Raw genomic sequence first — 12,885 nt, 5'->3', positions numbered from 1 at the left:
AAGCTCAAGCTCCAATGCATAACTTTCCCCCTAGATCCAAAGAGCTGTTCCCAGTCGTCTGCAATCTACAAACCACTAGGTACATTAACATCAAGAGACTAGCATGGGCACCCAGCACATCCTGGAATACAAAATATGCCTTGGGTTATGGTGGTGCATTCTGCCCTCTGGAGCTTTACACTCTGAAAATCTGGCAATTCTCCTAAAGCGACTCATTTTCCTCAAAAACCAATTGTTTTAAAAAGTTCTTTTGCTTACAGAAACCAATACTCCTACTTACTCTTCTCTAAAAGAATTGTAGAAAATACTAATAGTAAAGGAATCGTGGCTTAACTTATCAGTAAGCTAATACCAGGGTCTATGACTTTACTGAGTCTCTAAAAGCCAGTCTCCAAAATGTTTAAACTAATCGTGTGGAGCAAAATGCATCTGACTGTACCTAAAAACTGCTCAAAATGAATGTCGGGTAAAAGAAACAGTAATTTTCTGAAGCCAGTATTTTTAGTTTAAAGAAACCAAAAAAGATTAAAAAGTTCACCAGAAGTTTGTCACAGCTTTTATACTGTGTCCAATTCCATAATTTATCCTAAGATAACTCCATTCCCACTGCAGTCACCCCTAGCAACTATTCAGCAGCTCCCAAGTATGTAATCTTTTGTCCGCTGTATCTTTTGCCACAAACCTCAAACAAGCCAGTCCTTAAATTTCCTCAGCTCACACCACCTCCCCCCTTTATAATAACAAAGGAAAGAGTTATAAAACCTTAAGGGAGTAAAAATGATAGAAAAAGGTGGAAAAGTATAGACAGCCTCTGTACCCAAGCTCTTTTCTTTTATATCTGAGAACTTATAATTTTATCTCAACCACACATCTTCAGGTTCCAGGATAATCCAGGGTTCCTTCACCCTACCAACAGTTCAAAATGTCCACTCGCTAATAAATGACAGGGCCCTTATGTGACCACTCTGTCCCTGCCCCTTTATTTACATTAATCATTCAAGCATCCCAACTACATCCTGTCAAAGTAAGTTATCACCACGCTCCAAACTCATAAGCCATTCTACAACCCCAACAAACTCTATCCCGTCTTCTTTGCTATGAACACACCCTAACCCTCTGCAAAACCTTCCCGAATACCAGCTCTTCCTTTATGAGCCTTTCCCATATTCCTAACATGGGTCTCAATGTCCCACTGCCCCACACTCCCAAGCTCTCTTCAGTAAACGCAATTCCAGCACGGAGTCACACCCTCCCTCCAGCCTAATTCCTACAACTCCAAACCCCACCCCCTCCCCTCATCACGCCCTCCAGAGCTTCAGCCACCAACGAACACCCCGCCCCACGGCCGCCACGCCTCCAGATCCCTTCGGGGTCCTTTCCGCCGACTGGGCCCGACCCTCCTCAGGGCTCCCGAGTGCCTAGGCCCTCCCGTTCACCCTGCCAGCTCCGCCCTCAGCCCCTCACCGAGTAGCAGCAGCTTCACTTCTTTGGCCGCTTTCTCCCCGTCCTCCCGCAAGTTGCGGTCGATCATCTTGCTCCGCTCCACCGCCGCCTTGTCCTCGGCGCTCAACGTGCAGCCCATGGCGGTGGCGGGAGAGGGGACAGAGCCCGGGCTCACTCACACACCACGGAACTGCGACTCGCCTCGCTGAGACAGCGTCTACTGCTGGGCGGCGGCCCTCTCCGTCAGCTCCCTGAGCGCCCGAAGGAACCGGATATCCGGCGTTTACGACACTTCCGGAAACGCCCCGCGACGGTTACTGCTCAAACCTGTCCAGCTGGGGTAGAGGAGGAGCAACGAAAAGCGGAAGTACGGGGAGAGGGCCGGTGAGGCAGAGCGGCGTTTCCGCGGAGTAGCCAGGTCTGATCGAGCTTCTGTTACGCCGCTCGACCTTAGTGCCTCTTCTCCTTTTCGGCTACCTTATTTGGATAAATGGAGGAAAACCAGGGACTGGCTTCTCCCGTTCGTGGCACCCTCCTGAGGTCACACAGCAGGCTTTGGATTGGAGGTGGGGGAGGGTCCCAAATTAAGAGGCCACAGCCCGCGCCGGAATTTCTGCTGGGGATTTCTCACTGGTCGGAAAGCCCCTTTGATCTCTGGCTATGGAGACCCGGAGCCCCTTCCCAAGTGTAGGAAACTTTCTCTGCCAGGGTTGTCTCAGCCCGATCTACGGGATGAGAACAAACTGCAGAGCCTGGGGCCCGGCCACGCTTCAAATCTGAGGTCTGTAAGACTGACCGTGCCTGGGACCTTAGCGATCCCTTTCTGCCCTCCTTTGGCCCACCGCTTCCTGCTCTCAAAATGTACCTTGGTCCTTGTGCCGTTAGCTACGAGTTGCCAAGCGACTATGTTGGCAAAAGGCCACTTGAAATCGCCAAGATACTCTGTTACCTGAAAGGTAAGCGTGTAGTTCCTCCAAAAAATTTCCATGCCGCCTTTCTCCAATAAAAGCCAGTTTTAGTGCCGATAGATGATCCTGCGTTAAGGGGCTTCGGACTTCTACCAAAATCAGTTAGCCTCAGTCCCACACCCCGAAACAAACCAGTGCATCCTGCGAAACTCCTACTAAAATTTCCCGTTGTAGTATCACACAAAAAGGGAAGTTCTAGTAGATTTGTTTCTCAGCTCTCTCATCACCTGAAAATAAATCCACTGCAAAAGCTGGAGACTCAGCCCTTTCACTCCTAATTCTGGGTACTACCGTGAAAGTGGCCCTAACTCACCCTTACTACTAAATAGCTGCACAAATACTCTCATCATACATTCTAGAGAGGAAAACTCTTGTAGTCGCCCAAACTTTCCCCTGGGATTAAAAACTATATCCTTAATAGAATTTAAACCTTAGAAGATAAGGCCCCAACAGAAAGCTCTCTGTGGTGATGATTCATTAACTGGGGGGATTTCTTGAGAGCCACAATAAACAACTTCATCCACTATAATTGAGTAATGCAGGTTCTTCAAAGTTTAAAAAGCCTCCTACTCATTCCCAAATGACTGTTAGAATAAAAGGGATGGCTTTCTCATAATCAATACTTATGGGGGGAATAGGGCAAGAGGAAAGGGAAGAAAAACCAATATTTATTGAGTACCTATTTGCCAGGTATGGCTAGGTGCTTCCACATGGTCATCTCTTTTAATCCTCACAACAACCCTGTGAGGTAGGTAATGTTACCCCCATTTTACAGATGAAGAAATAGGCTCAGAGAAATTAAGCATCTTTCCCAAGGTCACACAGTGAGTAAGTAGATGTCTGCCTCCAAACTCACCCCTTTTCTACCATGCCACTATAAGATGTTACTTGGGGAGACCTGATGACACAAGGTTTTCATCTAGGCTTGAGGGTTACCCCAACACCACTGGGGTGCAGGAAAAGTAACTGACAGGAAAGTTGTCTCAACCTGTTGATTCTTGAGCTGACTAGAGAAGTCAAATTTGGTCCAGGAACAGCTTGCACAGTCAAGGATTACATAGCCAACTTTACCAAGCGATCCTGGTGACTAGAAAACAACTGGAAGGTGGTCATGGCAGAAATTGTTGGGAGAATTCTCAGCATAATAGAAGAGAAATATTTGTTTCCTTCATGATCCACTCAAGCAGGGAAAAATAAATGGCAAATGAACCAGCATGTGTCAAATTCTGTAATAAATGCCAGTGAGATCACAGTGTCAGGAGATTTCAGCCTGAATTAGAGATATCCTTGCACTTAAAATTCTTTTTTGATATATTTGAAGGAAGGGTTGGAGGGCAAAGTCAAAGGAAAAGGAAAAATAAATTAACAAAATGGCTGCCAGGCAATGTTTAATGTCCTCCCCTCTCCCCGTTCCCTCTCCCCACAGCCCCCCTCCCCAACGCACACCTTTCCTGTTTCCATTGGACTCACACTGCCACCTGCTGGCAATGCTTAGGGCCTACTAGCTGATCAATGATGTTTGAAGAGGTTTTTTCCTGTTATCTAGGAATGAGGTTCCTCCCTTAACAGGTTTATCTTAAAAGGGAGGAAAGCGAGGAGAACGTGTTTTTCAGTCACAAAAGATTCTCCTTGGTATATATACTATCTAAGGGATTTCCTCAGTGTAATGGGTCCTAGACTAGAGTAAGTCTGGTGATAGGAAGACAGAAACCTGTAAATTTTCCTAGATCTAAAGGGAGATTTGCTCAGTCTCAGTAAGTAAATTATTTTCCTCAACTAGGGTTTCATTTACAACCCTCACACTTTCCACAGCCCACAGGAAGTTTCCATGTAAGTATCTTGCTGCAGTGGACTGAACTGCAATGTGTTCTTTAATATATTTCTCCAACATTCTTTAGTGTTTTACCAGATATAAATGCTCTGTAAAAATACAAGGTGCCTGATCAAATTAGACTATGAACTCCTCAAAGGCAGTGACTCTGTGTGGGTCCCAGAGAATACTGGGTATTCAACTATTATGTACTGAATTGGACTAAAATAGGAAATGTTGATATCAGTGTAACTTTTTATAATAAAAATTATTTATTGGCCATTCAAAGGGCCCACTCCCACCAGCCCATCTTACCCTTTCATGTTCAATGAGTCAGGAATTTGTTCAAATACAGATCAAACCACCCTCTGGTCCTGCCTCAATCCTTTAGTGTTATTTGATTCAACAGAGGGAAGTGGATGGACAGGTAGTCCCAGATGAGTGTCCTGTCCAATTTTCAACTATTCCCCCTGCTTGAAAATACCACCACCATACCAACCAACAAGTTCCTATAGTCTCAATCAGTAAACAGCTGAACCCAACTCTTGTGCCCTCTCTCCAACCCAAGGCTTCGGGTAGGAGAGAGATTTAAGTCTTTTGTCACTGAAGCTAATTTTGAGAGCGATGAATGGGAGAAGGGAGGCATTTAATGGACCATGGAAACCCCACCCTTCCCATTCCCAACCTTAGTCTCTTGTACCCGATTGTCCAGGGGGCTGGAGGTGGGTCACTGCCATGAGGAGAGAGATCAGGGAGGCCAATCCTAGAAAGGGGAAAAAAAAAAAAAAAAGATTTACAGTTTTATTGGTCAAGGTGATTATCTGGCCTCTCTGTATCCAACCATCTTAGCCATTCAAATGCTAACCCCCACCTTCAGCCATCCAACTCCCAATCTTTCCACTTCTTCATTCTAAAAAAATGAGGAGAAAGAGCCATCCTGTCATATCCTTGCCTTTGCTGAGATCAAGCCCCAAGCTTGATCTCCCATGTGAAGTAGAGCAACAGAAGAATAGAACAGAAGGGCTCTTCCTCGAGGGTGGGAGAGAGCTGTAGTCAGCTTTCCTGCCTTCTACTCTCTGTACCCTGGCTGCTATTTCCCCCTTGCTTCTGGCCAAACTCAGGAAAGGAATAAATCCAGCTGGCCCTCAGGTCTAAAACTAGAAAAAGAGCCATTAACTCAAATGGAAACATTTGGCTGTACTTTATTTCGTTCTTCTTAAACCTAGCAAGGAAAGGAGAAGACAAAGATCATTTTCTTACCTTGCCTGAGTGCAGTTACTGCCCTGGACAATTGCACTGAAAGATGAAATATCCTAAAGGACCCCCAGTTTAACTCCAAACCTGGCCTGCGGCTCTATACCCTCCAACTCCTACCCTTAGAGAGTTTCCCTGCTTCCTGAGGCATGGAAAGTTCACTGGTTGAAAGGCATTATCTCACCTTGGTGACCGTTTATTCTCATTACCATCTCACCAGGTTCCCTCCCCCAGTAGTCAAGGATCAGAGCCATGTCCAAGGGTTTTGCCACACATTCATCCTGTTGGCATTGTTCCTGACCCAGAAAAAGCTAATCAACAGCTGTGTGCAGAGACCCCAGCCCCAGCCCCTGCTAGCTGGGAAAAGGTGATCCCACAAGATGTTCCTTCAGTCGTCAATGGCCCCAGCCCCATCTCCCTCCAAGTGTCCAGAAGCACATCAGGATTCCAGTCGAGGTGAGGGGGCGGGCCGGAGGTAGCTGTCCGACATGATGATGTCGCTGGTGAGTTGTTGCTCCAGGAACTCCGAGGTCTCCTCAGCTATCTGGCCTGGAATTCGAAAGTCAACGGCAGGTGGCTCCTGCTTGGGGCTGGGTACGGGTCGGGAAACCCAGGACTCGGAGGGACAGCCAGTACCCTGAAGGAACTGCAGGAAGTTCTCCTCAATGGAGCCCTCCCGGCTAGGTAGCCTCAGCTCCTCCTCCGGAGCCGGCTTGAAGAAGCAGACAAACTGCTTGCTGAGCTCGCCCCGGATCTGCCGGTTGAGACATCCATAGAAGAAAGGGTTGGAAGTGAAGCAGAAGTAGCCGATCCAGGTCACCACGTTCTCCACCTGCCCAGTCGAAATGGGCTGAGCACTCAGGGCCACGTAGAGGTGGAAAGAAAAGTAGGGCAACCAACAGAGCAGGAACTGTCCCCCCACAGCTAGGAGGACCACCGCAGCCTTCCCTCCCCCGAACGTCCGGTGCGGAGTGGTCTGGGGAGCCCCCGAGCTGGTGACCATGGTGGAGCGGCTGCTGAGAGACTCGGAGCGTTGCCGGGGCGTCTCCATCCACGTGGGCAGCGGTCCGTGCTGCATGGCAGCCACTCGAGCTACTCGGAACATGCTGCAGTAAACCACAAGGATAAGGAGCAGAGGCAACAAAAAGTAAAGGGCAGCAAAGACCACCACGAAAAGCTGGCAGTAGGCACTGTGGCTCCATTGGAGTGAGCAGCCTGGGGGGGTGCTGGGCGCTCCCTCCTCCCGGGAGACCCTTCCCAACACTGGCACAGAAGCCATGGCCAAGGCTTTCACCCACACACCCACCAGCACAGAGGCCACCAGCCCCAGCGTCATGCGCACCTCGTAGCGCATGGGGTGGACAACGTAATAGTAGCGCTCCACGTTGATGGCCGACACCGAGAGAATGGCCAGGCTTACGAAGCATATGCTCAGGAACAAGTAGAGGCGGCAGGCGACCTCCCCAAAGAGGTCATGGTCAAAGAGGGCAGAGCTGGAGAGCATGGCCAGGGGCATGAGGGTCAGGGCGGCCAACAGGTCCACCAGGCACAGGTGGAAGACGAAGACGAATTTTCGGAGGGCAGGTGTCTTGGCGATAACAGCCATCACAGCGGCGTTGCCAGCCACAGCGATCAAGTCCAGCAGGAGCATGAAGAAGAGGGCCACAGATTCTGAGGCCACGTCCCGCAGCCCCACCTCTGGGACCCCACTGGCAGTAGAGGGACCTGGTGTTTGAGGGACCCTCCCCAGAGTAGAAGAGTTCCCTGATGACTGGGGGATGGGAGAGGACTCCATGGGGCCGGAAGAGGACACCCAGGGCACCTCCCGTCACAGGCCCATCCCCCATCCTAGTCCAGTGACCCTGGGATGGCCAGCCCAGGCCCAGGCTTCCCAATTTGGTGTGTGGGGGTGGGGGGGGAGGGCGCCTCCTGCTGGAGCCTCCTGGACAGGCTCTTACCGCCAGCCTCCCAGGTCAGACTGTGCATAGGGAACGGAGGGCTCAGAAGCTCATCTCTCCTTTCTGGAAGGTGGTGGCTCTGGTCCACCTTGGTGACATCGAAGAAGCAGGAGATGTGAGAGATGCTGGAGCCTCACTCACTCAACACTCCACCTTCTGAGTGGTCTCGGGCTCCTTGTTTCTTTTCCTTTCCTCTGTTCTCCATACCCTTCTCCCCTCTCAGGGATTGTTATCCAGAGATTCTAAATCCTCTTTCTCCCTCTCCCGGGGTCCCGCTGAGCTCCAGGATAGTGCCCCAGTTTTAAAGTTGCTTGTGTAAATTTCCTGATTTCTTGACTCTCCAAATGGCAGGAGCTGTTGGGGAGTAGAAGGGACACAGGATCTGGTTTCCAGTTTCAGGTCTGGGAATTGCTAACTCTGTGACTCTTGTGAACTTCAGTTTCCTCACAAAGACATCTGTAAAATGAAGAGAATAATATCTACTTCACAACTGTGTTTGGAGGGTCCGGTGAGACTTCATAACAATACTACCAATAAGCATAACATTTACATGGTGCTTTCCACATGCCAAACCCTGTTCTAAGCACTGTACATAAATAAACTCATTTTAATCCTCACACAACCTATGAGGTAGATGTTATTCTTATCCCCATTTTGCAATTGATGAAACAGGCCTAGAGAGGGGAAATAACTTACCAAAAGTGGCAAGGTCTGCGTGTGTACCCGCAGCCCAAGCGCTCGGGCTCCAGGGCCAGTACTCTACCCACCAGACGGTGCCCCCCACGGTGGCTGGAACGCAGTAGGCATTCGATGAATAGTCATTGAACTTGAACCATCTCTAAAAATGTCTGTCAGTGTTCTGGGGCTCCCATTTGGAAGAGATCACCTGAAAGGGGGAAGGACCTTGCTTTAGTCTCCTGTGACATCACCACCCCCCAAGACACAGAGTTGCCATTTGGGGAGTGTTGAAAAGGAACAGTGAAAACAAAATGTCCCAGCTGGAAGGAAGCTGGGATGTCAGCTCATCCAGCCTCCACTGCCCCCCAAGCCAGAAGGGGCAAGTCACTTGACAGCTGCCCTTCCTCACCCACTCATTAGCTTCTCAAGGCCACTGTGCCCCTGCAGATGGGAGAGGAAATGCTCCCAACCTCACACTCCCCAGGTCCCAGGTCTCTGATCACTGGAGCAGATCCCTGGCCCAGAGTCCTCCTGGTCCTGGACTGTTAGCAGAATCCAGAGTAAGGAGGGAGGAGTAGGTGTCTAAGAGGGGCACAGGGGTGAGAGAGGGTAGGTCACTGTTATCATGGAAATAGGGGAGCATAAAGCAGAGAAGGCAACTGAAGGAAATTGGGAGAGGACGAAGTCTGGGGTTTCAGCGTCCCTCATTTCTCCTGATCAAAGGGCAGATCAAATGTTTTATGTGTCTTGTTATCCATATTAAGTTTGCATATAATTGAAATAATGCAATTATAAATTATTTTCATTTCCATATCCTATTCTTACAGTCTCTCAGTATAATGTGTGAAGGTATGCAAATTAGAGGCAAACTATGGACATGCCAAGTCTGATGGGCTGTCTGTAGACAAGTCACAAGTTCCATGGATCACAGTTTCTTCATCTGTAAAATGGGAAGGTTGAACTGGACGACCGCCAAGATTCCCATATCTGACAACACTTAATGACTCTGTGAGTTCCTGGGCTATAAAGGGACTTGTGGTTGCTCAGTTAAAAAAACCCATCGTGGGGCATCTGGGTGGCTCAGTCGTGACTTCGGCTCAGGGCATGATCTCGTGCTTTGTAATTTCGAGCCCTGCATCAGGCTCTGCACTGATGGTGCAGAGCCTGCTTGGGATTCTCTTCCTCCCTCCCTCTCTCTCTCTCTCAAAATCAATAAACTTAAAAAAAAAACAACACATCATTTCTCTGACTCTAATGAAGTGGACCATGTAAGGCAGACAGGCCCCATTCCCTCTCCATAGTTACAGCCTTACAACCACCCTTGGGTTTTGGCATTACCACCAACCTTGCACTAATGCATGCAATAAGTACTCAATATAACTTTGTCAATTATATCAAACTCAAACTTATCTGTTAAATCCCTGCCCCTGAGTACATACTCCCAAATACACTCAGTAGATCAACTATGTGCCAGCCAGGGGACTCTGCTTTGGAAAGGGTAACCTGGGCTCCTGGACTTGGGGCAGCCCTAACTTTGGACAATTGCCTAGAGAGATGCCTTTCCCCGGGGATAACAGAAAGCTCGTTTCACAATTAAAATGGCCACATAGGCTCAGGGTCTACAAGAGAAGGTGAAGAGAGGGCTCAAAAGTGGAGACATCAGCTTCTCAGAAGACAGTCTGACAAAAAAATGCAGAGAGCAATGCTAGGGGAGGTGTCCTTGCCCCTTACTCTCCAGGCCATGACTTCTTCATCCCTTCCACCTGGGAGTGGGGCCCAGAAGATGTGGCCCTGAGGCCCTGGGAGCTGAAGGATAGGCCTCCGTGTCTGCATGGGCATCAAGAGTCTGCCAGCAAGGTGCACCCAGGGTCCCAGAGTGAGGGAAGCAGACATGGTATCCACGTGGAGATGGAGGGGGTTCTGTGCAGCCATGATGGAGCCCTAGGCAAGAAGGTATTGGACGTTTCTCGTTTCCATAGCCCCCTCGGCCTTGCCGGTATCTCCACACTGACTCCTAAATACCAGGATTCCAATTTACCTCCTAACAGATGGACCAACATTCCTGCTCCCCAGCACCCTTCTCACTGATGGGGGGGGGGGGCGTTGGGGATGAGAGGGTTGTGCATGACGGTGTCAGAGGGGAAGCCCAGAGAGCCTCACTCCACCCCTAGCTCACATCATCATGCCTTCTCACATGCTCTCATCTTCCCACTGCTTCCTTCCAGCAAGCCCTCCCTCACCTCCAGCACCTCTCAGTACCTGGCAGGTTTTGCCACCACAGGGGCTAAAGTCTGGTCTCCCAGCAAGGGCATGGTCAAGTTACAAATATCCTTGTTTCAGGATGCAAGATGTGCATAAGTGCCGAGCCCAAGGCCACAGAGGTGTCGTTGGGATTCGCATGCACCTGTTTCCCAAATACAGAGCTTCCACCTCAAGAACCCGAGCCCAGCCTTTCTTCAGACAAGAGCATGCCCCCTCGTAAGCCAGGGGAGATTTCCAGGGGGCTACCACACCTCTCCCCAGCAGAGTTGCCCACGCCCAGGACACAGAGTTGCCCACGAGCGTAGATATCAAGGGACCCACTCCTAGTATGTGGGGTACCCATCTCTATGACATGGAGCAAGACAGATGGGGAACCCTGTCTGCCCGTGGGATGTGGGTACTCCCGCTGGCAGGAGATCAACCCCCATCTCTAGGCTTCAGACATGCCCACACCCCAATACTGCCTTTGAGATACCTGGGAGCCCATCCCTTGACAAAACTGCCCACCATAAGGTAGGGTGGGCTGGGTGGGCTGGTCCCTGGGACACAGAGCTACCCTCCTGCAGAGTACCTCAGCACTCACCATCAGGCCATCGGACTGGCCCCCATTCCTGGCCTAGTCGGCAACTCCTACCTTTGCTGAGCAGCTCCCGGCTCCCATGTGATAGCTCCTCTCAGCTGATGCTTCTCCAAGGCTGCTGAAGCCTGAACCACTGCAGTGAGCAGTGAGAGGCAGCCGGCAGAGCAAGATGCTCCACGAGCTTCTGGGTCCTAATGGCCTCCTGCTTCCCACCCAGCCCCTTGGAGCCACTTCTGAAGCAAGGAGCCAGGCACCAGTGCCCCCAGGAAGACACCCACGGGTGGTTCCAATCCCCCTCACTTCTCTCAGGCTGCTGGACTGGCATCTCAAAACTCTAGTGGGACTAGGTGACCGTAGGCAGGGGAGACACTCCTGGCCAGCTTGATGAAGTATAAAGGGTATTTAGCATCAGAAAAATCCATTTTGTATTTTTTTAATACAATTTATTGTCAAGTTAGCTAACAGACAGCGTTTACAGTGTATTCTTGGCTTCAGGAGTTGATTCCCATGATTCATTGCTTGCATACAACACCCAGTGCTCATAGAAAATCCAGGTTTAAGGCCTGGCTCTGACACTTACTAGTTGTATGACCTTGGGCAAGTCACGTGCCATTCCCGGCCATAGATTTCTTATCTGTTCAAAGAGAATATAGGAGAGATGATCCTGAGGCTCCTGACAGCCGTGCCATTGCATGCTTCCGTGTGACATTAGAACAAAGATGCCCTTATAGCAGGCCAGTTAGTGCAGACACAGGGTGCCAGGGTTAGGCCTGGCAGTGGCCAAGACTTCAGGGTCTGGCTTCTTTGGCAGATACCAAATATGTACAAAGGATAGGTTTAGGAGTGACTTTCAGTTTTGTTTTCAATTTTTTTTGAGAGAGAAAGAGAGAGAGAGACAGAGCAAGAGCAGGGGAGGGGCAGAGAGAGAGGGAGACACAGAATCAGAAGCAGGCTCCAGGCTCTGAGCCCTCAGCACAGAGCCCAATGCGGGGGCTCGAACTCATGGACCATGAGATCATGACCCAAGCTGAAGTCGGACGCTCAAACGACTGAGCCACCCAGGCGCCCCAGACATTCAGTTTTGAAGGGGAGCTAAAGGCCTTGTCCTAACCCTGCATTTGTCCCTCAAACAGGCAAATTACCATTGTTTTCTTAGATTGTAAATTTCTTTAGTGTGGGCTGTGAAAACTTATGGGGATGGGGGGTTGGGGTGGGATCCACAATGCTTCTCCCTGAAGATAAAGCGGGCACCAGGGACTAGGGAAGGCTCAGGTTAATCTGGATTTATAGGACTGGACTGAGCTGGGGTACATTATCCATGGAGGGTGCAAGGCCATGTTGTTAAGCCTTTGGAGGTGAGATGGAGAAGGATGCCTTCCCACTATGAAGAAGCGATCACTTCCCTTAGGTATATGACTGACACCCAAGGATAGGATCCTAATATTGCAGAGCTCTAAGACATCCTACAGGACAAAGCATCCATGTTTCTGAGGCCCAGAGAGGTGAAGAGATTGTCCAAAGCCACACATGGCAGAGACATGAGATCGGACCAGGAATTCAGACAGGATAACCTACTCCAGAGCCCTCTGCCCAGAGACTTGCCTATCCAGAAATTCCTTTTTGTCCTCAAAAGGGAAGAAAGAGAGTTCTGGAATTGTTTACCAGACCTAACCCACAGAGCCATAAGAACAATGAATTAATTACCCAGGAAACCCAGAGAGAGCAAGGTGGCTGCCCCAGGCCCCAGGTCACCTGCAAAGAGGCCCCCGACCATCCCAGAGCTGGAGCAGTGATCGCCAGTATCCCCCCCACCATTTCTCGAGCTCTTACGAGTGCCAGGTCCTTTACATACAGTACCTCCACTCCCCACACAAGTTCTATGAGGCAGCCTTTATTCCCCTTACTTTATGGATGAGGAAAGGGCGCCAGAGG

General features: G+C 49.9%; 2 protein-coding genes and 1 long non-coding RNA gene across 3 annotated transcripts in view; 1 reads left to right on the top strand and 2 right to left on the bottom strand.

The window, feature by feature from the left end:
• The window catches only part of GNAI3 (G protein subunit alpha i3), a 38,414-nt gene extending 36,690 nt beyond the window's left edge, over positions 1–1,724 (bottom strand). Inside the window, exon 1 of the mRNA XM_025935239.2 lies at positions 1,465–1,724. Within this exon, the coding sequence (XP_025791024.1) occupies positions 1,465–1,582 (118 nt within the window). The 5' untranslated portion in view covers positions 1,583–1,724. The remainder of the gene's footprint in view (positions 1–1,464) is intronic.
• The window catches only part of LOC147578228 (uncharacterized), an 85,081-nt gene that overhangs the window by 39,230 nt on the left and 32,966 nt on the right, over positions 1–12,885 (top strand). The gene's annotated exons all lie outside the window — the stretch shown is intronic.
• Positions 4,471–11,103, bottom strand: GPR61 (G protein-coupled receptor 61). The gene is made up of 4 exons (XM_025912424.2): positions 11,008–11,103; positions 8,130–8,319; positions 5,660–7,889; positions 4,471–4,984 (listed from the first exon to the last, which is right to left on the bottom strand). Exon 3 carries the CDS (start codon positions 7,268–7,270, stop codon positions 5,915–5,917), a length of 1,356 nt encoding a protein of 451 aa, XP_025768209.1. The 5' UTR covers positions 7,271–7,889; positions 8,130–8,319; positions 11,008–11,103; the 3' UTR covers positions 4,471–4,984; positions 5,660–5,914.

Source organism: Puma concolor, chromosome C1, assembly GCF_028749965.1.
Source record: "Puma concolor isolate L17-30 chromosome C1, mPumCon1.1.hap2, whole genome shotgun sequence".
Lineage (NCBI taxonomy): Eukaryota > Metazoa > Chordata > Mammalia > Carnivora > Felidae > Puma > Puma concolor.
Note: the sequence above shows the minus strand (reverse complement) of the source record. Positions and strands in the feature narration are given on the sequence as shown.

Coding starts and splice junctions, on each gene's coding strand:
- GPR61 (XM_025912424.2), bottom strand. CDS start 7,270: ATGGAGTCCTCTCCCATCCCCCAGTCATCAGGGAACTCTTCTACTCTG.